The sequence below is a fragment of the Vicugna pacos genome, chromosome 4 (assembly GCF_048564905.1).
Source record: "Vicugna pacos chromosome 4, VicPac4, whole genome shotgun sequence".
Classification (NCBI taxonomy): domain Eukaryota; kingdom Metazoa; phylum Chordata; class Mammalia; order Artiodactyla; family Camelidae; genus Vicugna; species Vicugna pacos.
In genome coordinates this window covers 78,120,049-78,147,945 of record NC_132990.1, presented here as the reverse complement: position 1 = coordinate 78,147,945, position 27,897 = coordinate 78,120,049, and the positions used below count along the sequence as shown (strand labels likewise).

The window sequence follows — 27,897 nt, the reverse complement described above, 5'->3', positions numbered from 1 at the left end:
TGTGCCCAGGGCGTGCTTACGTTCCCGGTCCCCACTGTTTCCCACGAATCTGCAGTTATGGGTGGAGGTGTGCCACCCTGTGGGAGAAGCCCCACCGGCTGCCAGACCTTGGCTCGCAGGACCCCAGTTCAGGGACACGGGGGGCACGGCATGTACCCACTCAGGGCAGGTGTTCTGTTCAGAAAAGGCCCTGGGGCTTGCCCATCCCCGTCCCCAGAGGCAGGCCGTGTGAGCTCAGCGTCAGCGGGTGGCGGGTGGCCCATGGCCCTCTTCTTCTGCAATCAGGTCTCGCTGGACTTCGTGAAGAGTGGGGACTACGCCCTGGAGAGGATGGGGGTGACCTACCCTGCCCAGGCTCACCTGAAGTCTCCCTTCGACCCCGACAACAGGAGAGTGAAGGGGATCTACTGACAGGCCGGCCACCGGGCAGAGCCTCGGCTGATCAGGGGGCCAGCGTCCTGCCACCCCGTCCCATGCGATCCACCCCCACAGGCCCGCGCCGCCCTGGGCCCCAGGACCTGGACCAGAATCTGGGTCCCCCTGCCCTCAGTTGAGGCCTGCTAACCACCCCCCAACAGATGCAGACAAGGAGGGTGGGAAGAGGACCCAGAAGGCCCCTTCTGTGGTCACTGACCAGAGGGCGGTCGCAGTCCACCCCACCCCAAACCAGCTCGGATGCCTTGGGCTCGGGACCACGCATGTAGCCGCACGCGCTTCTGGGAAGGTGCTTAGTAAACACCAGGAGTCAGAGCAAGGAGGCGCGGGACTTCCCGCCGTGTCCCGCTCCCGAGCAGCGGGGTGTGTCTGCAGTGGGGGCCGCGTGGGGATTGACTAGCACTGTCTGCCGGGGCGCAGCAGGGGCAGCGGAGAGCGCGGCGCCCGCAGCCCAGGCTGGCGGGATGATCTGCTTCCCAGATGCTGGGAGGGGCTGGGAACCCAGAAAGCAGCCCTTCCTGCCTGACACCGCAGCTCTTCACACGGGAAAGCCCCCTGAGTGTTCCCAGCCTGAGATCAGCGCGGGCGGAGGGAGGGGGCTCTCAGGTGGGCCCTGCCCTCGCCTGGGCAGAAGCTCCCTCTCCTGCCCTGGCCTCCCCGGAGCCCCCGCTCGCTGGGTCTGGAGAGGGAGCAGGCTGCTGGGTAAGAAGCGGCGTGATCCTCCTGGCCAGGGCACGGCTCCGGTCCTCGTCTCCCCGCTCTCCCGCGGCCCCGGGGAGGGACCCACGGAGGGCCTTGGGGGCTCCCCGCCCCCTTCTCGGGGCCTCCGGGCTCTCATCTGTGCATCGGGAGGAGCCCTGCCTCCCTGCCGGGGATGGTGCCCGGCCCAGGGCCCAGGCAGCCCCAGCAAAGCTGCCCCGCATGGCCGTGCCCAGTGGGGAGCAGCGGCGGCAGACACCCAGTCGCCCGAAGGAAGCCCTGTGGTAACTGGAGCGCGGGTGATCCCCGGCGGGCCCGGGCTGCTCTGAGATGCCCCAACCGCGCAGCCCCACTGTGGACGGGGCCAGAACAGGCCAGGCTGATAACGCCAAGGCCACGGGAGGTCGTCTGGGCTTCCGCTGGGCTTTGGAAAGTTCATTTGGGCCCCTCGCCAGACCACGAGCTGGGGGGTAGGGGCCTGTCTTTCGCCTCCTCGGGCAGAGGAATGCCTGCAGGGCCCTGCTGACGGGCGGGCCTGGGTCCTGCATGGGAGGGCCTGGGAGGTGCCGAGGGGGACCCATGAGGCCCAGGAGGGGAGGGCAGCCGGCTCCCCAGGTGGCCTGGCCTGCTTCCCCTGGTCCGTGCACATGTCCAGTCCACCGCCATTCTTGTGGGAGGCACAGGACGAGGCGGGGTCGGACTCAGGTTCCACCCGACTCCATCCTGGGGGCTGAGCTCAGAAACAGAAACGTCCACGCTCATTCCCCTATTTGCTTTTGTTCCTCTGCTGGGGAGCTGACCCTGGCCTTCCTGGAAAGGGCACTGGGTCACCGACGTGAGCTTGGTGCTCATGAGCTGTCCGCCCCCACGGCCCCCGTCTCGCCTGCTTCACCTGCAGCTGCAGGGAGGTCCGGGCCACAGCCTGGTCGCTTAGAGCTGAGCCACGTCACCCTCCCCTTGAGCCAGTGACCGCAGGTGGGCCCGTCCTTACCCTGATCCGGACACACCTGCTGCATCTATTTTGGAAAGTTTTCTGGACAGAATGAGCACCCTGACCCTCACGTGGCTCTGAATACTGCCTGTGGGAATTCTGGGCAAGCTGGGCCAAGCTGGGCTGGACACCCAGACAGGGGAGAAGGGCCTCCCCCGCTCCCTGGGCTCTGAGACTCAGCCTGCGTGTGGCTCTAGCAGTCCCTGGAGCTGAGCCTTCTGCAGGGGGGTCGGGGAGGGGGAGCAGGCCCTTCTTGTCCAGCCCTCTCGCTACCTCCTGTCTGTCAGCCTGAGCAGCTCTCAGGGACCACGTGGGCCCCATGTCCCTACAACCAGCGAGGCATTTGCATCAGAGCCGCTGGCACCCAGGCCCTGGGCTTTGCGTGGTAGGTGGGGTGGAGCCTAGCCGGCAGGGACGAGGTGCCCCTCTCCCCAGTGAAGACCAAGGGCCCTGGCAGTGGAATCCCCAGCTGACTCTCAGCTCCCTCAATTCCCAGATGCCACACACTCACGGAGCTGGCATGGGGCCCACCTCCCTCCAGAATAGCTGGTAAGAGTGGTGACAAAATCACTTGGCAGAGAGACGCTAAGAGTTAAGTGATGGTGGACAGCGAGCCCGTCACGTGCTAAGGTCCTGGGGTGGGCCTGACCTGCCACATGACCTGGCAGTGTCTTACTCACTGGGGCTTCAGCCACCCCATCCACAAAGAGGAGAAGGGGCACTCGGGCTGCTTCACTCTTGGGGACACTTCCAGTGGAGCGTCTGCCTGCCGAGGACCCTCCCTGCCCCCACAGAAGCACCACTCAGCCTGGATAAGGCCTTTGTGCTTACCCCACCCCTGAACTGTGCACAGAGAGGCCAGAGGGCTTCCCTAGGGCGGCCAGCTCGGTCTTACCCATGTCACTGTTGGAGAGGCAGTTGCAGACCCATCTGGCTCGGGGGCACACAGAGGTGAGCCTGGAGGGCCCAGCAGGCAGCAGCCCTGGGCCCTGGCATGGCCCCCACTCCCCTGAGGGTCCTCTCCCAGTGCCTGAGCAGGGGGCGACAGGGCATCCTTTGGGCCATGGGGAGGAGCAGGGGCCGTGGCCCGGAAGGGCCTGGCAGAGCACGGCCACAGAGCTGTCGCCAGGGGGCCTGCACCTGGGACGGTGACCAGGGACCTTGTGGCAGAGCTGGGAGGCCTCAGAACACTCCCAGCGTGAGCGGGTTCCCGTCCTGCCTTCGTTCTGTCTCAGCTTTGTTCTTCTGTTTCCCCAGTTCAAAGCCTCATTGCCGAAGGCCCCGGCTGCCGGCAGGCTACCCCCGAGCACCAGCCTTAGGGATTAGCGGGCCAGGCCGGCCTGGGGGTGACGCCCCTCGGCTGCCCCCACCCGGCTCCCTGGGCCGCTCCTCCCCCACGGGCGCTCCAGGCGTCTCCTAGCAACTGCCTCCGTGGGCCCTAAATAACTGCCTCCTCTCTCCGCCTCTCCCCTCCACCTCCTCTCGCCTCCAGAAAAGCAGGCGCCTGCGATGAGGACAGCGCAGCACCCAAGTCCAGGGCAAAGCCTTGGCTTCTGACTGGGGAGGGGACAGAGGACACAGGTCCCCACACAGGGGCGAGCACCTCCTGGGCCCATGACGTCAGCACAGAGGGTTCCAGCCTAGGATCTTCCCCTGAAGGCTCCCAGGTCCCTCTTAGGAATCTGCCACAGAAACAGAAGTTTCTGGCCTGGGGTTTGTGGGACACAGTGGGCTGCCTTCCATCCAAGAGCCTCCTGAGAATGCAGGGAAACATGGAGCATGTGCGTGGGGGGGGGCAAGGGGGGCAGGGAGACTCGAGAGACAGCATAAAATAGAACCGTGTGTGTCCGAGAGAGACCGTTCGCTTTTTCAGCGCATTGTGGAAGGGCCGGAAGGGGACCAAACGGGTGCTTGGCAATAATGACACTGTTTTTCGCTGCAGTGGAGCAGAGAAAAGTGAGTGCCCCCAGCAGCCCCTGGGCTCAGTTCCTCCATCTGCACCAGAGGATGAGCGGGCGGGGCCGGGGAGTGAGCGCCTTCGACAGCTGGGGGACTCAAAGCATCTCCGACCTGAGCCTGTCCCCACTGGACCTTTGGCAGCCTGTGGGGTTGTTTCTGGCGGTCACAATGCGGGGTGCTGCTGACGCTTTGTGTTGGGGCCAAGGAGGCTGTACCTTTCACAGCAGGAGGGACCATCCTTAGCCTCAGAGACTGGTCCTGCCCAAAATGCCCCCGCGGACAACCTCCACACCCCTGTGGTGTCCAGCAGCTCTGTCCAGAGCTAGCCAGAGCTGGGCCCCTGGGCCCGTCAGGAGAGGCTCAGCTGTGAGGGTACAGGTGGCTCCCACCCTGTGCAGCTGGGCCCCAGCCGTGGCGCGGCGCGGCCCAGTTTCTGCATGATGGGAATTCTGTGTCTGGGCTGTGCACCCAGTATCCATGGTCCCATGTGGCTGTTGAGCGGTTGAAATGTGGCCGATGTGACCGAGAACCCAAACGTTTTAGTTTACATCATCTCAATTCATTCAAAATTAAGCTTAAACAGCCACTGAGCCTGGTGACCACAGGGCAGTCCAGGCCTGAAGGACACACCTGCTCCAGCCGGAGCCCACAGCCCGGACACTCCCACCCCACCGCCAGGCCCTCTCCACACTGAGTCTGCACGGGCACGCCTCCGCCTGGGCCGCCGGGTGCTTCCAGCTGACAGGTCACGTCACCCTGTCAGCCGTCGCCCCCAGGAGGCTGGGGGACCTTCTCCTCAGTGGGCGAGGGGGAGATGGAGGCCCAGAGAAGGAAAGCAAATTGGCCAGGGCCACATGGCAGAGGGAGGAACGGACACCCAGGCTGCTGGACCCCCACGCCCACACTTTCTCCACCGCCCGGGTCCTTCAGAAGGTGCGTGAGCCTGGACCCGGCCGCTGGTTTTCAGGTAATAAAGCATTCCTCCAGCTGTCCTTGCTTAGCCCCTGTGAGGACCGGGGACAGTGCCTGTTTCCGAAGTAAGGAAACAGGGATGAGAGCCCAGGCTTGACGGTCAGACAGCTGCGGGGTCACTTCCCGGCTCCCTGCTCACTCTGGGTGACCTCCGCACCTAGTCTCAGTTTCCCCATCTGTCAGTGGCACAGAAACAGCACGTATGGTGTGGGTTTGTGGGCAGCTTAGCGTGGACCAGGGTGCCTACTCCTATCAGTGACATGGGCGCAATACTCAGAGCCGGGCGCTGGGGTGGCAGGGCAGGAAGCCGGCAGCGCCGTCTGCAGGGGGAGGACAACACGTTGTCCCCGGGGAAGAGTGACCAGGCTGAGAGCGGTAGTGAGCGAAGGGGAGGGGGAGTCAGTGTGGGTGCTGGAAGGTTCTGGAACCGGGTGTGATTCCTGATCTCCACTAATCCTCCAGGGACCCCGGGCGAGGCGTTTCTCCTCTGTGAACCGCAGCTCGCAGCTCGCAGCTCCCTCCTCGGTGAGGCCAGGATGTCACAAGTGCCTCTCGGGTGTTTGGGGAACAAAACCAGGAAGGGCTGGGCGGCATGAGGCTGGGGGGGCTCCCTCGAACCCTCTCCCGGAGCTCTGGGCTGACTGGGACCCCTGTATGGGCTGGCAGGAGGGCACAATCAGAGGGAAAAGCTGTTCTTGGGCCAGACGACCATGGCCAGAGGCTGGGGGTGTTCCAGGCCGCCTTCCCCAGGCCTGCGCCCTGCAGAGGGGCCTCCCTCCCCACTGTCATCCGAGACTATAAAGATGACGGAGGGCCGGCCGCTCTCCAGCCTCTGTCAGGCCTGGCATTTCACAGCCATCACGCCCCGGGACTTACGGCGCGGGAAGCCATGATTTATGGGACGCAGTGCCGTGCGCCTGGGCCTGCTTGTCCCGTCGGTAATGAAGTGGCTGGCAGGAGAGGCAGCTGCTTAGCAGGCCTCTGTTGAGGCGTAAGGGGGGGGACTCGAAGGTCCATCCATCACGCTCTCTCTCCCCTAAAGGCTGTGCAGCATTTTGCTGAACTGGCTGAACAGAGTTGAATCTGTCACTCCCAGCAAAAACCACCGAAGAGCTGAACTTGGCCTTAAACAAGAGGCAGCTAAGAGGGGAGGGAGGTGGAGACTGACCCAGGACGCGAGCGGCATGTTCCGCAGCACCCCGGGCTGGGCGCCTGACCCTGCGCCGGGCAGAGCGGTGTTCAGGCAACGCTTTCTCCCCTGGGGGCAGCGCCACCCCGTGTTAGCGGTCGCTGGGGGCCGGCCCGCGTGTGAGATTTATTCTCTCAGTAACCCACACGGCACTGGCCCTGGGTCACAGGAGAGAAGACCCAGGCGGGGGGCAGGGCTCCCGACACAGGCCTGATGCTAGGGCCCGCTCACCCCGTCAGACGCCCGTCCCGCTGCAGAGAGCAGTCATCCCAGGCTAGTCATTTCGTTTCCCAGGGAGCTGGCGCCCAGACCCCAGCCTGGATCATTGCTGTCGCCTCTTTGGGTGGCGGCAGGACTTGCTGTTAGTTTCCCTTTGGGTGGGCGGAAATACCTATTTACCCTGCGATGGAGGAATTTCCCAGGCAAGTCTCTAACTAGCTAAATGGCTTGTCCTGCCTCCGTCGGCAGGGGAGACGCCCACTGTGACAAACGAGCCACTCTGCAGGGAAATGTTTAAGTAGCGCTCGCACCATCACACACAACACAACCGCCATCAGCAGGGGCCAGGGACGCAGGGCCACCCTGGGCGAGCCTGCCAGCCAGGTGTGGCCCGTGGCCCGGGAGGCCGGCCCCTCTCAGCGAGATGACAGGGCTTTCGGGGCGCTGGACTCTAGACCTCCGAGGGGGTTATCCTTACGTTACATCACAAAGCCGTGCAGAGGCCTCGGTCCACCCAGTCCTGGGCGTGTCAACAGGGAGCGGGCCCGGGGCTGTCTCAGCCATGCAGGGGGCCCCTGGGGGGGAGAATGCTAAATGCACCGGGCTTCCAGCAGGGGCTTGGCGCAGCCCCTCATCCAGGGCACACACGGCTGTTCAACGGGGGTCTTCGCAGAGTAGGGGGTGCACAGAGCTGGTGTGAGCCCACAGGGGCGGGGTGGAAGAGACGGCCTGAGCTCAGCCCTCGCCCTCACCGATGCTGACCACGGCGGGCCCGGCGGGGCTCTGGCGCCGGCTGGCTGCACAGCGAGGGGAGGGCTCTTCCAGCTTGGAGATGATCTCAGGCAGGGGCTGTCGATCCCACTCGCCCTGCGAGGGAGGGGCCAGGGGGTAAACAGGCTGGAGGGAGCAACACAGGGGCCACCCCCCAGGCACTTCGCACAGCGACCTCTTGGGCTCTTGCCCTTCAACTCACCTTGTCCCAAACCCAACTCACCCGCTCCCCACCCTCCATTGCCCCTTGGGGTTCCTCACCTGGGAGTCATCCTGGGCACCCCATCTGCCTCCTTGCCCACCCCTCACTTTATTCAGAGAAGCAACGGGAAGCCCCAGGGTGCAGGCTGTTTCAGCCATTCTCCCTCTCCACCCCGGCAAGCCTGCCTCAGGGGCCAGTTTAACCACGTCTGACGGCTACACCTGCCCCGAACGACTGGGACGAGCCAGTGTCAGCCCCGCCTGGGTGCTGGCACTGTTTGATTTAGTAATCAACCCAGCTCCCCAGGGCTTCCAGGAAACCTGCCTCCCAGATCTGCAGGCTGCAGCCTCCTTGCTGCGGACCTCAGCACCGGCCTCAGCCTCCGACAGGCAGCTCCAGGGGAGTAAATGAGATGCCTTTGAATCCCAGGGGGTCTCAGAGAAGGAGGCGGAACCAGCTTGCAGTTTCAGACTGTTTGGATTCTCACCTGCCCCTCCCTCCGCACTTTATTTTTAGGCTCTGGGGGAGGCTGCTGGCGCCCGGCTCACACCACCAAGATTAGCCCCGTGACTGAAGGGAGCGCCCTTCTGGGGTGGCTGTCAGTTTCTCCCTCTGTCTGCACCCCCAGAGGTCTCTAACTGTCTGTGTGAGTGCTTCTTGCCAGCTCCTTGTGGGGGAGACCCGTCACCCACGCTGGCCGGCGTTCTTGGTGGGGGACGCGGGACACAGCGGGGCGGGCAGCTGCAGACCTGCCCCTGGGCACCTGGAAGCGGGGAGGGCGTCACCGCGACAGGGGCCCAGCTGCACGCGCCCCTGACGCTGCCTGGGCAGGGGTACCTGGAAGCGGACGGCCGAGGACTTGTTGCAGTGCACGGAGATGGGGGCGAAGCCGTACAGGGCCCCGAGCACTTGGCGGCTGAAGGAGTTCCAGGGCACAGAGGCAAACTGCTCGGGCACAGAGGCCTGAGGGCAGGTGCAGACTTCCTCGCTGTTGAACCTGGTGGGGAGAAGGAACAGCCCGGGGTGGGATATGGCAGAGGGGAGGAGAGCTCAGCAGTGCACATCTTGCAGGTGGGGTGGGGTCCCCAGAGCAGCCCTCAGGCCACCTCCTCCCCAGCCTCCTAACACACTGCCCTGGCCCTGCCTCCCCACCAGCGATGGCCAGTATACTTCTCTCGTTCCACCTTGGATCAGCTGGAAGTAGCTGCTGTAGGGCTGGGTGGAGGGAGCTTCTCAGGCCAAGTCCAGACTCAACAGGAGGTGAGAGTGGGGATCAATTAGTGATGTCTGCCACAGGCACCTCATGGGAGAGTGGAGGCACGATGGCCACATCTGTGCTCACCCTGCTCCTGGACTCCTCACTCTCCCCCAGCTGCCTACCAGGGCATGGGGGGCTCTGGGCTGGGGCTCCCTGGCCACACCCAGGGCTGGAGAGCAGGGCAGCGCCCTCCCTGTGGGGCCGTCACCTGTTCACCAGGTGGAAGAACTTCTGCAGGAAGCCGGGGTCCACGGCACTCTTGCAGAGCTCCAGCTGCGACCGGGGGTAGTAGTGCGCGTAGTTGACGCACATCTCCTCCAGGATCCCGAAGCCCCCCTGCAGGACAGAGAGGACGCCCGTCAGCCCTGGCGCTTCGCTCCTGGACACTGCCATTCAGCATTGCCATTTGTTCACTGCGTTCAGCCATTCACCCCTTCATCACGCGGTGCCGGTGATGAAGTCCCTGCCCTCTTGGAAGCCCCACTTTTGACGAGAGAGATGGAAAGCAAACAGGTCAGCCAGCAAGCATGTCTCAGGTGGCGGTAAGCGGTAGGAGTCAAAATACTGCGGAGGCAGCAGAGAGGGGCATTCGTGTACCCATTTCGTGGATACAGAAACTGAGTCCAAGGCAGGTAAAGAGCAAGGCCTGAGTGGACTCAGGCTCCCGACCTTGGCTGGGGAGCTTCCCCCTCGGCCTCCGGTGTGAGCCTGGGGACTGAGGACTGCAGAGGAGGCCTCCCGTCACAGCAGACCCAGCCCGCCTCCCAGCCATTTCCAAAGCTTTGCCCTGGAAGGAGCAGGGATTCCAGAAGAGAAGCCGGTAACTTAGACGTCATCACAAGCCACCCGGGGCCCAGGTGAGCTCTTAGTCCTGCCGCCACTGGCTTTAGGCCCCTGGCCAGGTCCCTGCTCTCGGAGCTGCTGAACGTGGAGCCCAGACCCAGGAGAGGAGGGGCCAGTGGCAGAGGAGCCGGGCTGGACTGGCCCACTGGCGGGGGCGGGCGCATGGCCCCGGGCCGCCTGTGCCTTGCCGGGGCTCCCAGCGCTTTGTGAACGGTGAAGTGGGTCTGGGTGGGGTTTATCTGGCTGGTGGGAATGCTTGATACTTTATGGCAGAACAAAAGGATGATAAAAAGCCCCTCTGAGGGCTCATCTCATTCCCTCCTCATCCCAGCCCAGCTTGGACAAGGCACTGGAGCGGCTCTGCTCCAGGACGACTGTTTAAAATGGAAATTCCCAGGGGAGGGCGCAGCTCAGCGGCGGAGCGCGTGCTCAGCAGGCACGAGGTCCTGGGTTCCGTCCGCAGCGCCGCTATCAAATACATAAACAAGCCTGATTATCCCCACCCAAAAACATTTTTTTTAATTAAAAAAAAGGCAACCCCCGGAGCAGCTGTCGGGCCCCTGGCTGGCTCCGGGGGGGCGGCCTTGCACCTGTGTTGCTCCCTGGCTCTGAGTCCCTATTTCCTGGGGGGAACCAGGGCTTCCATCACCGATCCTCAGACCGGGAGGATAACCTCCCTCCCAAGATTCCACAAATTCCTGTTCCTTGTACTATTCTTCGCCTCAAACATCAAGAGAGTCCCAACCCTCTGGAAGCTCTCCCTTTGTCTTGGCCCCGGGAGGGAAATCACATTTCAAAGGCCCTGTCCCACAGGGCAGCGGCCTGGTTGGTCAGAGTTCCCCAGGGCAGCAGGCCCCCAGCGGTCAGAGTTCCCCAGGGCAGCGGGCCCTGGGCGGTCAGAATGCAGGAAGGTCCAGCTGCCCTCTGCGATCCCACCTGGTGCTGTGAGGTAGCCTCCCAGAGAAGGGTGGGAGTCTGCGGCCTGGCGACGCCAGTGGTGCTCGCCTGGCAGGAACATCCAGGGAGTGACATCAGTTGGCCTGGATGAGGTTGGAAGGGGCAGGGAGCGTGGCCCTCGCTGAAGTAGCACTGAGCAGGGTCTGCCTCGGGGGCTCCCCTTCTCTGTTCACTGGCTGGATGTCCAATAAGTGCCTCCCCTGCCGTCAGCCCCAGTGGCCTCACCTACTGAATGGGAGACTCTGTGCTCCACCTGGGGCTTACTCATTGCATGAACTGCGCTCTACCAAGAGGCAGCACATGTAGGGTGGGCACCTGGCCCAGCTGTGCCCCCTGCTAGCTGGGTCCCCTCATTCGCTCCACCTCACTGTCTCCTGGGGCAGCTGCCTCCTAGGGCCCTGGCCAGACTTTGAGGGTTCCTACGTGGGGACACGGTGAGTCGTTAGAACAAGCCTCCACGTGGAGCAGGTGCCCCACATTCGCAGCTGCGTGTTATGTACTGAGCCTCTCCTCACAGTATCGTAAAGAGGGTGCTGGGGCTTAGGGCAGGGCTGCCTGCCTACAAAGCTCTCCTGCCCCCCCCGAGTATGTGACCATGGACTCAGAGAAGTTGTCACCCCAAATCCAGAGGTAGGAAGGAAGCATGAGGCAGGAAATTTGCAGGCACTCATCTCTGGGTTAAATCCTAGCCATCAGCTGTGTGGCCGTGGGCAAGTGTCTCCCCTCTCTGAGCCTGTTTCTCACCTATGAAGACAGAGACAAAGATTCCTACCTCGGAGACAGGTGTCAAAGCTAAATAAGATGTGGACACACCCCAGTGTCCATCCACAGGCGAGTGGTGAAGAACTGTGGTCCAGCCATGTGATGGAGTCTCACTTAGCCATAAAGGGGAATGGAGCACTGACTCACGCTGCTACGTGGATGACCCTTGGAAATGTGATGCTGAGTGAAAACAGCCAGTCACAAAAGGGCGCAGATCATATCATCCCATTTACCCGAAGTCCAGAATTGGTGACTCCATAGAGACAGCAAGTAGATCAGGGGTTGCTTGGGGCTGAGGGGACAGGGAGGGAGTGTAGGGGTGTCGGCTGGAGGATTCAGGGTTCCTTGTGCGGTGATGAAATGTTCTGAAATTCACAGGTGATGGCTGCACGTAGCACATACACTCAACGCCGTCGAATTGCACACTTGGAATGGGTGAATTGTACGGTGTGTGAACTATACCCAGAAAAGCGAAAGGAGCCAGAGAGCAAAAGCTCAATAAACGCTGGCTGAGTGAAAGGACAGAGCGGTGCCAGGTGTGGACCGCGGTTCCGGGGGCATGGACGGCCGGCTGGGATGTAACCCAGGTGTGGTCCGCTTGGAGCCTCGGGATTCACGAGATGCTTGCTGGGAGCTACAGCGACTAACAGGACAGTCAGCAAGGCTCCGTCAGCAGGCGGCCAGTGTGCCCGGGGCAGCCTGGGTGGATGCGCGTTGACCCCCCGTAACTGTCAGCAGCATCCCCTTTCTCCCCAGAAGTGCCCCAGCTGCACGACACGTCGTGTGACCACCCATCTGCTGGCACTGTCTGCACACCCGGCCTTGAGGACAGTCTCTCCCCTAGTAGCTCCTCCTCCCTGGCTGTCCAAAGTCCAGCCCAGATGAACCCGTGTCCCCTCCCTGCGGAGCAGAGTCAGCCATAACTTTGCACAGAATTGTCTTTGCGCGAAACCCAGAAGGGCACGGCATGATGATGAATGTTTCTGTCGCCCCTTTAGTTTTGCTGATTAACAGTTAGAAAAGCAGGGGCAGGGCGACCTAAGGTCGGAGAATGTTCTTTGTCCTCCGGGCCTTCCTGCCCACCTCCCCTCTGCCCAGAGCCCTGATTCTCCTTCCTCTGCCCCCATCGCCACCCCGCCCCGTCCTTGGTCTCTGTCTGACAATCACTCCTCCACCTCGTTGCCCTGGCGGCAGGTGTGGCAGACCTGTCTCCCTGGGCGACTGAGCTGTGCGGAGCAGGGAGCAACCTCATGCCCATGGCCTCTCCCAGCACTGGCTCTGATGCTGATACACATTCACTGCAGTGGCTCTCGAATTAGGACAGCCATCAGAATAACCCAGGGAGCTTGTTAGACCACAGATCACGGGTGTCACCACCCAAATCCCAACTCTGCATAGGTCTGAGGAGGAGTGAACGAGCTTATGTTTTTTTTCACCAAGTTCCCAGGGATGCAGGCTCAGCTGGTCCAGGGACCACAGCCCGAGACCCACTGGTGTATTGAATGGGGGTGGGGCACCTCGCCCTCCGGCAACCTCCGCTCCAGATGAGGAGTTAAGACTGGTCCTCATGAAAGTGTAGGAAGTCCCAGTTTGAACAGCCCCCCCAACACAGCCACACGTGCTCCCCGGGCAGGTGGCAGAGGGAAGCTGGGGTGACTTACCACGGTGGCCAGCTTCCTGTCTTCCGTGTTGTATGTGCAGGAGGTGATAAGCACGTCTCCCTGCAGAGCCAAGCCAACAGACGCCCTCTGGCACCTGCCCACCTGGGGTGCCAGGTGTGCTGGGCCCATCCCACGTGTGTCTGTGCTGGTCAGTCCGCTACTGAGGAACCCACAGGTGAGGTCACACTCTGAGTGTCCCCAGGGAGTGATTACCTGTTGGCTTCTGCGGCCTCTTTGTACAGGGGCCGCGGGCTGTGTCAAGCCCCCTCCTGGCCTGGGACTCCCCTCCGGCACCGTCAGCGGCCCCCACTGACCTCCAGGCCCTCGTCTCTCCCTAAAGCTCTCTGGTTGGTGGTCGGCTAATCGGGTAGGCGGAGCCCATCACCCGGAGCACCCTCTGGTCCCGTCCCCTCTGGGCCTCTCCTCGCAGTCCCAGGGAGCCTCACGGGGGTGCGGAGCCCCAGCCCCTGCCCTGCGCGGACATGGTTCCAGAAGACCTCCCATGGCCTCCGCTCTCCCCCATTGCGTCCTGCCCCTCCCCTCAGGCCTCCCCGTCCCTAACTGGGCACTCACCGGGTGGACAGACACGACCTTCTTCAACATGCGGATCTCCTGGGGGGCGGGGCGGAGGGCGGGGAGAAGAGGACGGGCTGTCAGAGAGCTCCAGGCCCCGCCCCCGGCCCCGCCCCACCCCGCCCCGCCCCCCGGGGGAGGCCAGGGTTGGCTACAGCTGGCCTCTGGCCGGGGAGGGATTAGGACCCGAAGGCAGTCATCTCAGGGATGCCAGGTGCCCCTACGCCCACAGTCGGCCACACACCAGAGTCCCCCACCAGAGTCCCTCCCTTAGAGTAAGTCCGCCAGAGGAACCAGCCGGCTGTGTGTGCTCCTCGGGGGTCTGTGCCCGGCCCGGGAGAAGGAGCCCCAGGGTGGGCTGTGGGGAGAGAGGGGGTCCGACAGGGCGGGAGGGGTGGGGGGGTCCCTACCTGGAAGTGAGGGCTGTAGTGGTCGTCCCGGTTCACGACCTCCATCTCGTGGCCGTCCCGGGCCAGGACCGTGACCACCTTCCTGCCCGCCAGGTGCGTGTGGAGCTGAGAGGCGAAGATGTGGATCCCCGAGGGAGGCAGGGCCTGCGGGGGCGGGGATGGGCGCGGGAGGGCCAGGGCCTGAGCGCGGCGGCCGGCGGCACCTCGGGCCACGGAGCAGCCAAGGGAGCTTGCTTCCCTGGACTCCGCGTCACCCCGGCCCGCCCTTCTCCCTGGGCAGTTAAATCCCCCACCAGAAAACTGTGTGATATCACTTACATGTGGAATCCCCCCCCCAAAAAAGACGAACGTATTTACAAAACAGAAACAGACTCACAGACATTGAGAACCAACTTGCGGTTCCCGGCAGGGAAGCGGGTGGGAAGGGGCAGATTGGGAGTTTGAGATCTGCAGAAACTATCCACTGTCTGTAAAACAGCTAACCAGCAAGTTTATACCGTAGAGCACAGGGAAGCTATGCAATATCTTGCAGGAACCCCTAATGAAAAAATGTGAAAAGGAAGATGTGTGTGTGTGTGTGTGTGTGTGACTGAGACATTGCTCTGTGCACCAGAAATTGACACAACATTGTAAACTGACTAGACTTCAATAAAAAAATTATTAAAAAAAAAAAGAAAAATACCCAAGTTTAAAAGATCACTTATACAAAGAAAAAAAATCTGTTGTCCTAAGAGTGATGTCGTGGTCACAGCCGGGTCTTCCAAAACAGCTCTACTGGCTTGGAGGCTCATCTGGGGACCAATGGCTTCCCTTCGGTCCTCCCCTCTGGTCAGTTCAGTCAGTTCCACAGACTCTAAGGCGGAGGCCACCAAAGTGAGCACACTGTGGCCACCCTGCTCCGCAGGGTGATGTCTGGTGGATGACAGATGGCGACAGGTCTGGGTCTTCCTGTCCAGCCTGCCACGCTTTAGCACCCGCAGGCCTCTACTTCCCTGTGGCATGAGCTCCCTATGTCCGCGTAACCACCAGGCAGCCAGTCCCTGCTGTCACCAGCACCTGTTACAGCCGTGACGCTGACCTTCAGAGTGGTCGGCGGGCCAGACCTCACGTCACAACCGGGGCAGAAGGGACTCTTCCAGAGCATGGGTGTCTTCCCTCACTTAACGTCCACTCGCTTTAGACAGAACATCTCCTAAAATGGATTACACACACCAAGCGTGTTGTCCACGAGGCACTGTAGCCCCGACCACGCACCTCCGTGTTCTGTTCCGCTTGGTGCACACCATCGGCAGCTCGGGGAGTTCCTGGTGCTGTCATCCATCAATGGGGACCCCAGGCTGCTGCACTGTCTGCAGGCCACCTGACACCACGTTTGTGCGTCTGTCTTGTTCTCCACCAGCTACTGTCCTTTGTCATTATTGAAAATTTGCGGTAACTTCTGGCCCCCTTGCAAAGATTTGAGGAATGGGAAACCTTATGGCCACGTTTGTGATGATTGGGTTGAGCCTCAGAGCCCCTGCTGACGGGTGGGCCCTGGGTTTCTCCCCTCAGGTCCCCAGCGGCCGACCACTTGCCCGGAGATGCGGGTGTGACGGGTGCGGGGGGACAGCTGTCCTGGGGCCTCTGGACCAGAACACTGACCTTCTTCTCGCTTGTCTTCTTCAGCGAGGAGCTCTAGGCCACACAGGCTTCTGACTGTGGGAATGGTGCCCCTTGGTGTCAGCTCACGGAGGCGAGACCCCACTCCGTGGGAGGCCCTTCAGTAGCGTCCACAGAAAGAATGTACCGTTTGAAGGGGAAAACGCAGAAAATTGAATTCTTTGTGTCGCTCTAAGGTATTTGGAGACTCTGGTGAGAGAAAGCAGGTCTGTGGTCCTAGGCTGGTGAGAGGCGTTCTCAAGGTCAGCTGTCAACATGACCTCGTCCTGCTGGCGAAGGGCAGTGGCTCGGTCTGGGGCCACTCTTCCCAGGGAGTCTGCAGCCCCAGCCCCAGGCCGGGCCACAGAGCCCTCCCGCTGGCAGTCTGGGGACACGACATGGAAAAGGGTCAGGTGCAGCTGTGGGCGAGATTCCTCACCACTCCTGGACTCAGACAAGAGGCGCTGATGCCCTGCGGGTGCGGGCGAGGCTGTGCGGGCTGGCAGGCCCACCTTGCCCTCTGGCTCGGGGACACTTGGAGGCTCAGGGAGCCCACGTGAGGAACAGAGCCCACTGAATCAGCTCACCAGGAAGACAAACCTACTGGAGAGCGCATCATGCCGCGGCCCGCTGTGTGTGGCCAGGCCGACCCGGGTCTGAGTCCTCACTCTGCCACCGCAGGCACTGCGACCGGCCAGCCTCAGTCTCCTCACCCGTGAAGCGGGGCTGTTGACACTCACTTTGCAGGTCGGGGTGACCAGCAAGGGGACAACACGGAGGGAGTGCTTGCAGCACTCACAACAGACTGCGGAATAACATGCACGACAGAAAAGGAACTTGCCGCCGAGAGCAAGACGGACGACCCATCAGAAAAACTGGGCACCCGTTATGAACAGATGTTCACAGGCAAGAAGGCCCAACGGCCAAGAGGCAGATGGAAAGATCAGGTTCCATAAACAGGGAATTCAAACTGAACAACCGTGCTGCTTTCTCCCAAGCGACTGAGCAGATATATCAGCACTGATGGTGCAGTGGGTCGGGAAATCCGGGCCCTGGGGACCCGCTGCTTCTGAGTGTGCATAGGGCATCAGAGGGGCTTTCTGGGGGGCATCTTGCCAGATTTATTCAAATTAAAGCTCACATCTCTGTGCGTGGCAAGCCTGCTGCTAGGAGCCACCTGATAAATGTTCCCCGTGTGCACAGGACCTCCCTGTGGCCTTCTTCCCACCCGTGAAAAGTGGTCAGCGGCCTGGAACTGGTGAGAAGGGGACAGTTCAGCACAAGGATGGGGCTGGGTGAGGCCAGGGAGCCCCAAGGGTGCAGAATTTGGGGAGTCATTTCCACTCCTCTGGCAGCTAGGTCCCACCGCCAGCTCTGAGTCTAAGCGCCGACCTGTGCCCCTCCCCGCCCTCCCATGGCCCCAGAGACCAGTGCATCTGCGTCCTGGGCGCCCTGCTGGCCTCAGCTGGTCCAGCACTGGTAACGCCCCCAGTGAATCCACACTGTGGACGCCGGGTGTCAGTTAAAAGGGAAGTCATGGGGCAAACGGTTAGCATTCAATTTGTTTTTAAACACACCCCACGTAAGAGCGTGTAGAAACATGTAGGGGAAAAGTCTGGAGGGACACGTAAGACCCCATAACCAGCTGTCTCGGGCAGGAGGAGAGGATGCTGTGGCCTAGGGGGTCTTTATCGTTAGCCGCACGGCCTGCGTTTTTAGTGGTGAACACGTCTGTCTCACTCATAGGATGAACGCGCATTTGGAAATGCAGAGCGTGCAGGTGTGACAAAGTGGGAGCCCTGTTATTGCTGGAGCAGGAGGTCAGACGCACACCGGAAGCCTCCTTTGCCTCCACAGGAGAGAGAGAAAGAGAAGTGCAGGGTCGGGAGTCAAAGCCGCACACCGCCTTCCTCGGCCCCACCCGCAGGGTCGCAGCGGTGGACCAGCGGCGCCAGGCCCAGCCCACACTCACCAGCTGGGTGCACTTGTCCGTGCAGTAGCCGCTGAGGACGAAGGCCGTCTCCTGCGGCGGGACGGCCATCACCGGCGTGTACACCAGGCCCAGCTCCAGGATGCCAGCGTCGAAGCGCCGCAGCGTGGCCGTGTAGTACAGGCGGATGCCCGAGGAGTCGCGCCGGCCTGGGAGGAGGCGGGCGGCGGTGAGGCAAGGCCCGCTCCGTCGGCCGCCCCCCGCAGACCGACCAGGAGGCACCCGGTCACCCCACACTGGCCCCCGCCTGCGGCTGTACCGAGAGCCCTGCATTTGTCCCCAAAGCTGTCACCACCTCAAGGATCTATTCACGCACCCCGACGTCACCCACGTGGAAAAGAAGAGCTGCTGTGTCTGTGGAAACGAGGCAAATGCCGCGGAAAGAGTTCAGGCAGGCAAGGAGACCGAGCCACCGAAGCGGGTCGGGGAGAGGCCCGCAGTAGATCTGGGAGACTCGCCAGCCCCCCAGGGTCTCACTGCTCAGCCAAGGGGATCTGAGCAGGAGTCGGCCAGCAGGACGGCCTGTCTTTACAGTCTGGGCAGAAAGGAGGGCACGGCCCGGCTCGCAGAGGAGCCCAGGCCCCCGTCGGGCAGGCGAGTGCGCGTCTGTGCGGTGAAACCAGCAAGAAACATTTAAGGTGCAGCCTTTTGGCTTCGAGTCCTGTCCTGCAGGGACCCGGGACCCAAGTCTACCGAGAGGACATCTCAGGACAAATCGGAGCAGGACCGAGGGGGGCCCCCGCAGCAAGGCTGGCCCCGGCGGGCAGGCCCCTGGGTCGCGCACCGGCCCAGGGGCCTCTTGCTCAACAGCGCTCTGTGTGCTCTCAGACAAGCTGCTGCCCTCTCTGGGCCTGAAGCCAAGGGCCTCTCCCAAAGAAGAATTCAGCCCTTCTGCCCACCACGGTGCAGTCACACCTGCCGACCCTTCCTGCCGTCAGCTAATTGGAAGAGAGTCCAGGAAGCTCCTTGGGCAGCCTCCTAGTGGCCAGTCAAAGCTGATGGCCCGCCTTCTAAGGATGCTGGCACCCAGGTACAGCCGCAAAGCCATGTGGCCTCCAGGAGCCCCTCCCCTGCCCTATCCCTGCCTGGAAACGGTCAGCGAGGCCCTGAGTACTTCGGGGTGGGGCACTGGGCTGGTCCCTTGTGGGAGGCAAGAGGGTGGACGTGGCCCACCCCCTAGAATCCGCAGAAGAGCTGGGGGGTGGGTGGGGGAACCCGAGTAACCGGAGAATCATCGCCTCACATGTATAGACAAGGAAACCGAAGCTCAGAGCTTGAGCCGGAGACCCTGCGGGGCTGGGAAGTGCTGGTGCTGGGACCCCAGCCCAGGGTGCCGTCAGTGGGCTGGGCTGTCTCCCTGCTCAGCCACTCGGAGGTGGAGCCACGAACACCCCCTCTGCCTCCTTCCCCCTTTCCCTCCCTCCCTCCGCCACACTCCCCCTGCAGTGTCCAAACTCAGCCTCTGTGTCTCTGGGCTGATTGCATCAGAGGATAATCATAAAAAGGCAGATGCAATTGGTTAAAATTCGGATGGGGGTTAAATAATGAAATAATTGTGGGATTTTGATATTTATAGAAAAGCAACCCGTCTCCAGATTTGTGAAGTGATGGGAGCCTCCAATATGTGGCAAAGGTTCCATAAATACAGGCAGATCATCAGGGCGAGACAGACTTCCCTGGGCTTAAGGAGCTTTCAAAAATCCATTTGCTTTCAGGTTTTAAATGAGCAATAAACCCCGTATCATGCCGAGGCCCACGCGGACTTCTGCTCCTCTCTGTGCGCGCTGGAGATAACTCCAGCGGTGGCAAGCAGTGTTAGTTACGCATTCGGGAAGGGATCGCTAGCAGCCGTTGGCTGAGTGCACCCCGGGGCCCACGCCCAGCTGGGCGCGGGTGGGCACAAGCTCCTCCGGCTTCAGAACGGCTGAGGGGGCTCAGCAAGCATGGGCAGGGGTGAGGGCACCCACCCAGGGCCACGCAGCCCGGGAGGGACAGAAAGAAAAAGAGACAGGAAGGAAGAGGGCTGTGTGGCTACATATGATGCAAGATGCTGGTGAAACAGAGAGAGGAAAATGTCCCCAGCGTCTGATGCAGGGTCACCTGGCATCGCCACCCTGAAGACCGAGTCCGGTTGCTCCACCTTCAGGCACCAGGTGATCCAGCGGTCCCTGCTCTCTGATCCCCTCCACCCCTCTTTCCCACTCCCTGCACTGCAGCCAGGCTGGGCAGCCTGTGTTCCCGGAACACGCTCTCCCTTTCCCGTCCCTCCATCTGGAGTGTGGCACCTGTCTGCCTCCCTTGTGAAAACCCTCCTCGCCCTCCAGGCTCAGGTCCAGTGCTGCCACGATGCCCCCCAGGCCGTGTGGGCTCCTGCTTTTTCAGGTGCCTGCAGTTTGCTGGTTGTCCCTCCTGAGAAGCCCTCTCACCTTTCTGGACCTGAGACCTGGAGCCGGAACTGGGGACCGAGATCGCCATCCTTCATCCCGCACAGGGGGACCCTTGTGGATTTGTGTTTGCTGAGTATAAACTCAACAGCACGAAACCAATGAGAGCCAGCCCTCCAGTGCCCAGGGCAGAAGTCGCGGATGAGTCCCAGCACTGCCCTGCAGGGGGGGACAGCCTCGGCCGGCTCTCCAGCAGGAGCTCGAGCCGCCGCGGAGGGCCAGTCAAGGAGCCCCGCAGGCAGGACCTGTTTGCCACCCTGGCACGGAACATGCGGAGAGGAAATCTCAGGCGCACACTCACGCTCCAGGCACACAGTTGCTCTTGTGAGGTGATCTGAGAAGCCAGAGGGACGTTCACAGCCAGGAACGCCCCTGATTGAGCAGGCACTCCCTGTGCAAGGAAGACGGTCCTGGGGCCACGGCTCCCCGCGGTCAGGGACCACTCTGGCCCTGGACCGGCCTGTGTCCTGCCACCCTGCCAGGTGCCCTGTCCCGGCCCAGCCTACTCTAGGGGTGGCAGAGCCCCCTCCCATGGGTGCTAGAGGATCAACCCGTTGGGGAGGGGTCATCAGGGATGCAGGCATCTCCCGGTCTGAGCAGCCTCACTCAAGTTAGATTTCCAGGGGAGACCGTGCTGGGGGCACCGCTCCAGCCTACAGCCTCCCTCCATTGCTTGCAACCTCATTGGTTGGCGCACCCTAAAACTAGCCTTCTGCTTTGGCTGGTGCCAGTGAAGAAAGGGTGTGGGGACAGGGGAGAGCCACGTTTACTCAGACAGATCCAACATCTAAGTGATTCCTTGCCAGATTCAAGTGTGGGCTGAGCCATAACAAAGCCAGGTGACCAAGACCATGGTGGGGGGCAGCTCATACCAGACCTCCTAGCTCTAAATTCCTACTCACTTCATGGCCCTGATGGCATCCCTTTACCACTGGGTCTCGATTTCCTCATCTGCAAAATGGGCACACAAGAAACCTCTGCCTGCCTGTCCCAGGTGGTGCCTGGGACAGCGCTGCATAGTGGCAGATGGTGTTTATGAGGGTGGAGGGGGTGAAGGTGCTCGACCCCCGCCAGGTGGGGTGCGGGGATGAGCCCGCCACCACAGCCCTGCTGGGGAGCCTGGCACCGGCACGGGAGATGGACGTTGAGCGAGAGACACACGGGAAGGGTGCAGGCCGCTCGGGTCATGTAACGGGGAGGCTGGACACTGGGAAGAGGGGCGCAGTGCTGACCTCTGCCCGCATAACCATCCTGACTGGCCACGGCCACATCCAAGGGTTCCCAAGGGGAAGACGGATGCGGGGACGGGGACACACTCCCCGCGCTTCCTACCTTTTATCTTCAGCGGGTTGTGGTAGTGAACTTCCAGGCGGAGAAATCTGGAGGACCCGGGGCCCCCGAACGCAAGGCCAGCTTCCTCCGGGTAGTAGAAGGCCTGCGGGAGCGGGCAGGAAGGGGGCCAGGTGTCCAGGTGCCACAGCCCAGGCAGGCGGACTGGGGTTACCCAAGAGGGGCCCCAGGCGGGGGTCAAGGCGAGCCCACCAAGCGCGGAGCCTGAGCTACAGCGGGTGACGTAGGCGGGGCAGCTGGATCAGAGTGATGCGCTCCTACTGACGCGCAGTCACTCCCAGCGGCACGACGCCCTTATTAGAGTCAGGGTCAGGGAATTGGGCGAGCTTGTGCCCCGAGGCCAGCCCACCGCCCACGCCCCTCCTCCGGGCTAGTAGAGGAAGCGATGGCAGACCCTGGACGCAGTCCGTGGAGGCCGCAAGAACCAGCCCTGCCACCAGCCAGCCCTGGGGCCCCCATGCAGAAACCTCTCCAAGTCTAGGGGGACACAGGATCTGCGCCCATGAGGACCACCAGCATGCGAGGCTTTCGCATTTTGACAGGGAAGTCCCAGAGGCTGGAGGGCGCATTCGTGGCTCAGAAGAGCCACAGGACTTCGACTGTGCACAGGCTGGGAAGGTGGGGAGCAGGCAGGGTGACCGGGGATCGGAGCACCCCAGTGGTGCAGGTCCAGGGAGGGCCTCATGGGCTCCCGCCAGTACCTCCCATAGGAGGCCCTCGAGCCGGGCGCCACCGGGCACGCACGCACCTTGGCGCCCAGGGCCCAGGCGGCCAGCACGTGTCTGCAGTAGTTGAGACGCTCGGGCTTCATCTTGGAGTCGCAGGGCCCGCTGAACTGGGGGAAGCTCTGAAACTCGGCAGCGCACTGGAAGACTTCCATGTGGTGCACCAGGGCCTCGTTGCCCTCGGTGACGATGGGCTCGTACTGTGGGGGGTGGGGTACTGAGTCGGGGCAGCAGACCCACATCCACCCATCCGCTCACCCTTCCTGGCCTGGCTCTGGCCCAGTGGCTCCCCTTCATGGGCCTCTGCTTGCCACTCTGTAGAATGGGAGGGTTAAGCCGGTGATTTCCAGGGGTGCTTCTGGGGCTCGGGGCTTTGAGGGTGGAACCACTACTGGTAAGAGGCAGAACCTTGATGAGCTCCAAGGCAAAGGGCATGGGGATCCAGGCCGGCCATTTCCCAAAATGTGGGGACAGGGAGGCAGCCGTCCTTGTGAGGAGGTGCAGTGGCTGGACAAGGACAGGGAGGCTGCCCAAGGCTAAGACTGCACCAGGGGGACAGGTGCAGTTGTGAGTCAGGCCCACCACTTCCTGCTGTGTGACTTTGGGAACTCACACAACCTCTCTGGGCTGCACTTCCTCTACTGGGAATAAGGGTGACAATACTCAGTACTGTGTTTGTACTATTGTGGTGATGGAGGAGGTAACCCCCCTCCCTTCTCCCAGGGCCGGGCAAACAGTGGACATTCAACAGCTACTGTCATTTCTGTTACACCTCCGGGTGGGGCCTGACAGACAGACAAACAGAGAGACAGCCATTCCAGTCCCAGGGGAAGATGCAAAAATCAAGACGTCAGTTGCCTTTGGTCCAGGCTGGGAAGGTGGGAGTGCGCAGGGTGACCGGGGACCAGAGCACACTGGTGGCTGCAGGAAGTTCAGACCTTGCCTGGGGTTCAGGCAGTAGGGGTCACCTGGTCCAAGCAGGACCACGGACAGCTCTCCAGGCCAGACCGCCTCTCTGCAGGCCTCTGAGGCCCCAGGCGGGAGCAGAGCTGGGAAGGGGGCCTGGGCCTGGAGGCCGCCTCTCCCCGCACCCCGGCCCTGCCCACGTACCATGACGATGTGGTGCAGGGAGAAGCCCTCCGGGAGCTCGGTGATGTGGCACCAGTACGTGGTCACCTGGCCCGGGATCAGGACATCCGGGGCGCGGATCTCCATGGTGCGCACGTCCGCGGGCAGGGCCGGGATGGAGATGTTGGGCTTCAGCAGCTGCACCCTCTGCAGCCCCGTCTGCAGGCCTGAGGTGTTGATGGTCTCCAGCGCCCGCAACGGCTCCTCCAGGATCCCATACACCAGGTGGACGGTGCCGTCCTGCAACGGACACAGGCCCGGCACTTGCCCACTCACATCCCCCAGAGTCGACTCCCGGTAGCTGGGGGGGCTGCCAGGTCCCTGCCCCCTCGCCCGACAGGCGCCATGCCTGGTTCTCATCTCTGTGAAGGAGGGGAGCTTTGAGGCTCAGGGTAGATCCGGTAGGGGCTAAATCCGGGGCCGGCCATCCCCAGAGCTCCTGGTTTCCATCAGACATTTATATATTTTGTCTTTCTAAATGTTTTCTACCTGCATTTGCTTGGCATCCATCCAGCTAACCATCACTGGACCCTTGGGAACCAGGCCGGCTGGACCACTGGGGATCAGGCCAACTGGATCACTGGGGACCAGGCCGGTTGGCCCACCTGGGACCAGCGCCAGTGGGGACAGGGCTGTTCTCTGCACAGGTGTCTTGGAGCTCCAGGCAGGAGGCTCCCGCACACCCAGCCTGGAGGCTCTGAGCTGTGCACAGGTGGGTACCAGACGCCCTGCTAAGTTCCAGGAGAGGGTCCTCTGCCTGCCCTTGCCTTGACCACGGGGAAGGTGATCTAGAGCATGAGGACGCAGATGACCTTCTGGAAGGACACCCCCTCTGGCTCCAAGTCTGCCCCACTGCGCCACGGATCTCTGGGCAGATCCTTCCCCTCCCTGGCCTCAGTTTCCTCGTCGGGCACACCACCAGCCCGTGCCACTGCCACACGGTAAGGGTTACACAGGACGATGGGTGTCAAAGTGCACTGAAAAAGTAAAAGGATTTTGTCTTCAAGAGAAAACTGTTTCCCTGAAGGGTCTCGGAGCCGCATGAGAAGCCTATGGGTTCTTAGATCGGCTGAGGCTACTCAGAGCAGGTGAAGACTGACAGAGCGCCTAGCTCCCTTCCTCCCTTTACAGACAGGTAAACCGAGGCCGGGAGGAGGAGGGGACCTGCCCTGAGCCTCACAGCCTGCTGGCCACAGGGCCAGGCTGGGAAACCAGGTCTCCTGGGCTCTTCCCAGAATTCCACTGAAGAGCATGGAGCAGGAGAGACCGTGTCAGGCGCAAGACCACTCAGTTCCCCGTCTGAGAGGCTTTGGGACGAGACCCACATCTAGAAACAGGTCGGTTCTGTGTCACCCAACAGCTGCTTCCTGTAGGATCAGAGGCCAGTGGTGGAGCTGGCTTCTTCCAAACTGCTTTGTCCCCTGCCCAGCTGCCCCCGGAGTCCCTTCTCTCTGTGCACGGCCGCCCCGAGGACGCGACCCCAGGATGTGAGAGAGATCCATGCAGCCCATAGTCTCTTGGGCGCGAACTGCCACCCACCTCAATGACGTAATCCTCGGGGTCACAGGTGCCAAAAGGCCTCTTGAAGAGCAGGGACAGGCCTTCTGGGGTCCTCTGTGCCCTCAGCAGCTGGTAGTCCTGCTGGGAATCCAGGTGGACCTGCCCCTTCTGGTCACTCCAGGCGTCCTGCAGAAACGAGTTCGGGTCCAGAGCTAGAACGCTGGAGCTCGGGGCTGGCCGCCCTGGGGGCCCCGGGGCTCTGCCCAGGGTGGGGCTCACGCCCGTGTTCAGTGTCTGCCTCAGACAGTGAAGTTGACTTCCAACCCCACACTCTTTCTCTGCGGCCTTGACACATGGCCTCAAATGCAGGTTGGGACTCACCGGAGCTGGGTAGCCACGCAGGTCCCCAGACCTCTGGGTGGGACCCAAGAAGCTGTGTTGCAAGGAAGATGCCATAATTCGGAATGTGATCTGCTTCTTTGGTGTGTGGAGGGAGGGGCCGTGACCGCGCATGGAGCCCCGGAAATGGGAGACGCGGGGCGGCGGGAGGGAGAGGCTGGGGACAGGGTTTCAGGGACCCCCACACGTGCTTGCCCCCGAGAGGGAGCCTGCCTGAAACACTGCGCCCTGGGCATCTTGCTCACCTCGCCCTGGTCCTAGTCTTGCTTGAAGAGAGTAAACTGAGGCTCGGGGGCAACAGAACTCCTGTGTTTCCCCAGAATGCTCGAGAGTGGCGGCTCTGGCCCGACCCCTGCCCTCCACTCTCCCCAGGGCTGCCCGCACACCCCGACTCTCAGGCTCAGCCACCCAGGGGCTCCAGGCCAGCGCAAGGGACAGACATCCACCTGGCAAGGGGCTGTGATCTCTCCCTGACAAGCAGGCCTTTGTTTGGGTTTGGGAACAACACGGGACCACCAGTCCTTGGCCTGAAGATTTTTTTAAACCCTGCATTCAGGGCTAAAGCCTGTTTTCTCCACTTCCTTGAGGAAGAAGGAACTAGAGAGAGAGAGAGAGAGGAAGGAAGGGAGGAAGGAAGGGAGGAAGGAAGGGAGGGAGGGAGGGAGGGAGGAAGGAAGGGAGGGAGGGAGGGAGGAAGGGATCCAGGGACCTGCAAACAGTTTTGCAAAGTCCTCCCCAGAGAAGAGCAGCAGCATGAAGCTGGCGCTGAGGGACCTTGCAGATTTTGCAGGACTCGTTTTAAACAGAAGCAGAAAGTCAACTTGTGATTTTTCAGCTGGAAATCTAGAGTGTATATGTTGAACATATTGCTTAGGATGGAAAAACAAGTCTGACATTTGTTTGCATAGGAATTTGTTGTGCAAATTAATCCAGCCGTGTGCGGGAGGGCGAAGTCACCCCAGCTCTCTTGGCAGCCAGGAAAAGCTAATCCCGGGGGCTGGGCTGCTGCTCTGGGACCGGCTTGGAACCAGGCTGCCCAGGACTTCCTTGGCCGTGACCCGTAAGCGCTGAGCATCCTTGTGTGGGAGGCACTGCCTCCAGGGGCCAGCGCGGGGCCCTGACCAGGCAGCTCACCCGGCCTCCTGCCCAGCTGCGAAGCGGGAAGCTCCGGCCTGTTGAACGGCTGTGGGAATTGGATGAAGCATGGTCAGGTTCCAGAAAGATCAGCTGGAACCAGATCGTGTGAACTCACACCGCCCAAGAAGGTGGAGAGGGAGGACTGTCCCCATTTTGCAGCGGGGCCTGGGGGCCTGTCCTGACTCTGGCGCCCCTGCCGGGTCCCACACTGAACTGGAGTGGAGCCTCTCTGCTCACAGATCCAGTGCCTCCAGACTGAAAATGTGTTTTAACCCTTCTGTGTCTGTTTCCATGGGAGAGGAGCCGTGTGGAGGAAGGTGGCTGGGGGGGTGGCTGGGCCCCTGCCTCCCAGGGGGCCTCCCTTCAGCTTCCTGAAGGCCCCCAAGCCCCTCTAGTTTGAAGGGAGAACTCCCCCCTTCTCCACCCTTTCTGGCAAGAATGGGGGTGAATTTGAGGCGTGGGGTGAAGAGCGCGTCCTCGGCGGTGCGGCTCGGCCCCGCAGGCTGGCTCCTCGGCCGGGTGGGGGTGGGGGTGGGGCGCCTGCCCTGCTCAGGTCACCACGCGCACCAGCACCGGGCCGAGACGCTGCGTCCTGGGCGGTGGGCGTGCACGCTGGGCACTGCGCTTGGCCCCGTGTGACCTCCAGGTGTTGTCTGTACGAGTGGGGCCGTGGGGTCTGTCCTCACGCGCGTGGGGCAGAGGAGAGCATGCGTTTCTGTGGCACGTGTGTCCTTCACGTGCGGCTGTGCTCCTTGGGCTGTCTGGCTCTGTCGTCTGGGGTGTGCGGGCACGGAAGGGCCACGGGAGACATCCATTTCCCATTTTGTCCTCGCATCAGCATCCCCGAGACCCCCACGCTTGGGACACGAGGGATGCTCAGAGTGGATGCGAACAGAGAGGCGGGAGAGCAGCTCCCTTTTCCCGGTTAAGGAGAGAGAGGGTAGACAAAGGGGCAAGGTCAGGGCGCTGGGGCCGGGGAAGGACTTACCCCGAAGTAGGCGCTGTCCCCGTCGGTCCAGAGCACGACCAGGTCGGCATTCTCCATCTCGCCGCGGTCTGACATTCCAAAGAGAACCCCAGCCTTGAGCTCTCGCACTAGGAGCTGGAAGTAGACGGTCTCCTGCGTGTAGCTGACGTTCCAGGACAGCTCCAGGGTCCCCTCGGGGTCCAGAGGGATTCGGTAGGGGAAAGGGCTCTTGGGTGGTGCCGAGCCCTGCAGGGCGGCCACCAGGATGACCAGGAAGACGGCCACCGCCGTGCCGTACATGGAGGCGGCCTCACGCGTGCTGGGGCTGGGGACCTGCATGGCTGGGTGAGCCCGGCCGCCCCACCTGCTGTTTATGTCCTGGCTCCCCGGGTGGGGGGCAAGCCCCCCCTGCCGGTAATCACATTTGTCTGGTGGGGAATTCAATTGTCCTGATGGCCCTCCCAGCAGCCCTGCCCCGGGGAAACGCTTTGCTGCCCTCGCTTCTCCTAACTGGCGCTAATGACACCTGGACATCGTCAGTGGCAATTGGAGGGGACTGGCTGCTTCATCCCCTCTGAGCCGTCTCTGAGAGTTGTCGGCAAAGGCCCTCCTGCCTGCAGCCTGGAGGCCTTCCAGACGCTCTCCGCCGGGCGTCCGGCGGGCCCGGGGAGCTGTGTGGGCTTGTCCTCCGCGCGGCAGACAGGTTGGGCCCATGCCG

The 27,897-nt window shown here is 62.1% G+C and overlaps 2 protein-coding genes across 5 annotated transcripts in view; one reads left to right on the top strand and one right to left on the bottom strand.

Moving 5' to 3' along the window:
* SARDH (sarcosine dehydrogenase) overlaps nt 1–4,495 on the top strand; it is a 65,728-nt gene extending 61,233 nt beyond the window's left edge. For all 4 annotated transcript variants that reach the window (XM_072960493.1, XM_072960492.1, XM_072960494.1 and 1 more), the window contains one exon: nt 286–4,495. In XM_072960493.1, the coding sequence (XP_072816594.1) occupies nt 286–411 (126 nt within the window). In that variant the 3' untranslated portion in view covers nt 412–4,495. The remainder of the gene's footprint in view (nt 1–285) is intronic.
* A 2,474-nt stretch (nt 4,496–6,969) lies between these two features.
* Nucleotides 6,970–27,518, bottom strand: DBH (dopamine beta-hydroxylase). Its single transcript, XM_072959023.1, has 12 exons — nt 27,201–27,518; nt 24,716–24,862; nt 23,159–23,416; nt 22,072–22,248; nt 21,306–21,408; nt 17,512–17,678; nt 13,902–14,045; nt 13,492–13,530; nt 12,919–12,978; nt 8,904–9,031; nt 8,275–8,434; nt 6,970–7,331 (listed from the first exon to the last, which is right to left on the bottom strand). Exons 1-12 carry the CDS (start codon nt 27,516–27,518, stop codon nt 7,200–7,202), a joined length of 1,833 nt encoding a protein of 610 aa, XP_072815124.1. The 3' UTR covers nt 6,970–7,199.
* Nucleotides 27,519–27,897: the final 379 nt, after the last annotated feature.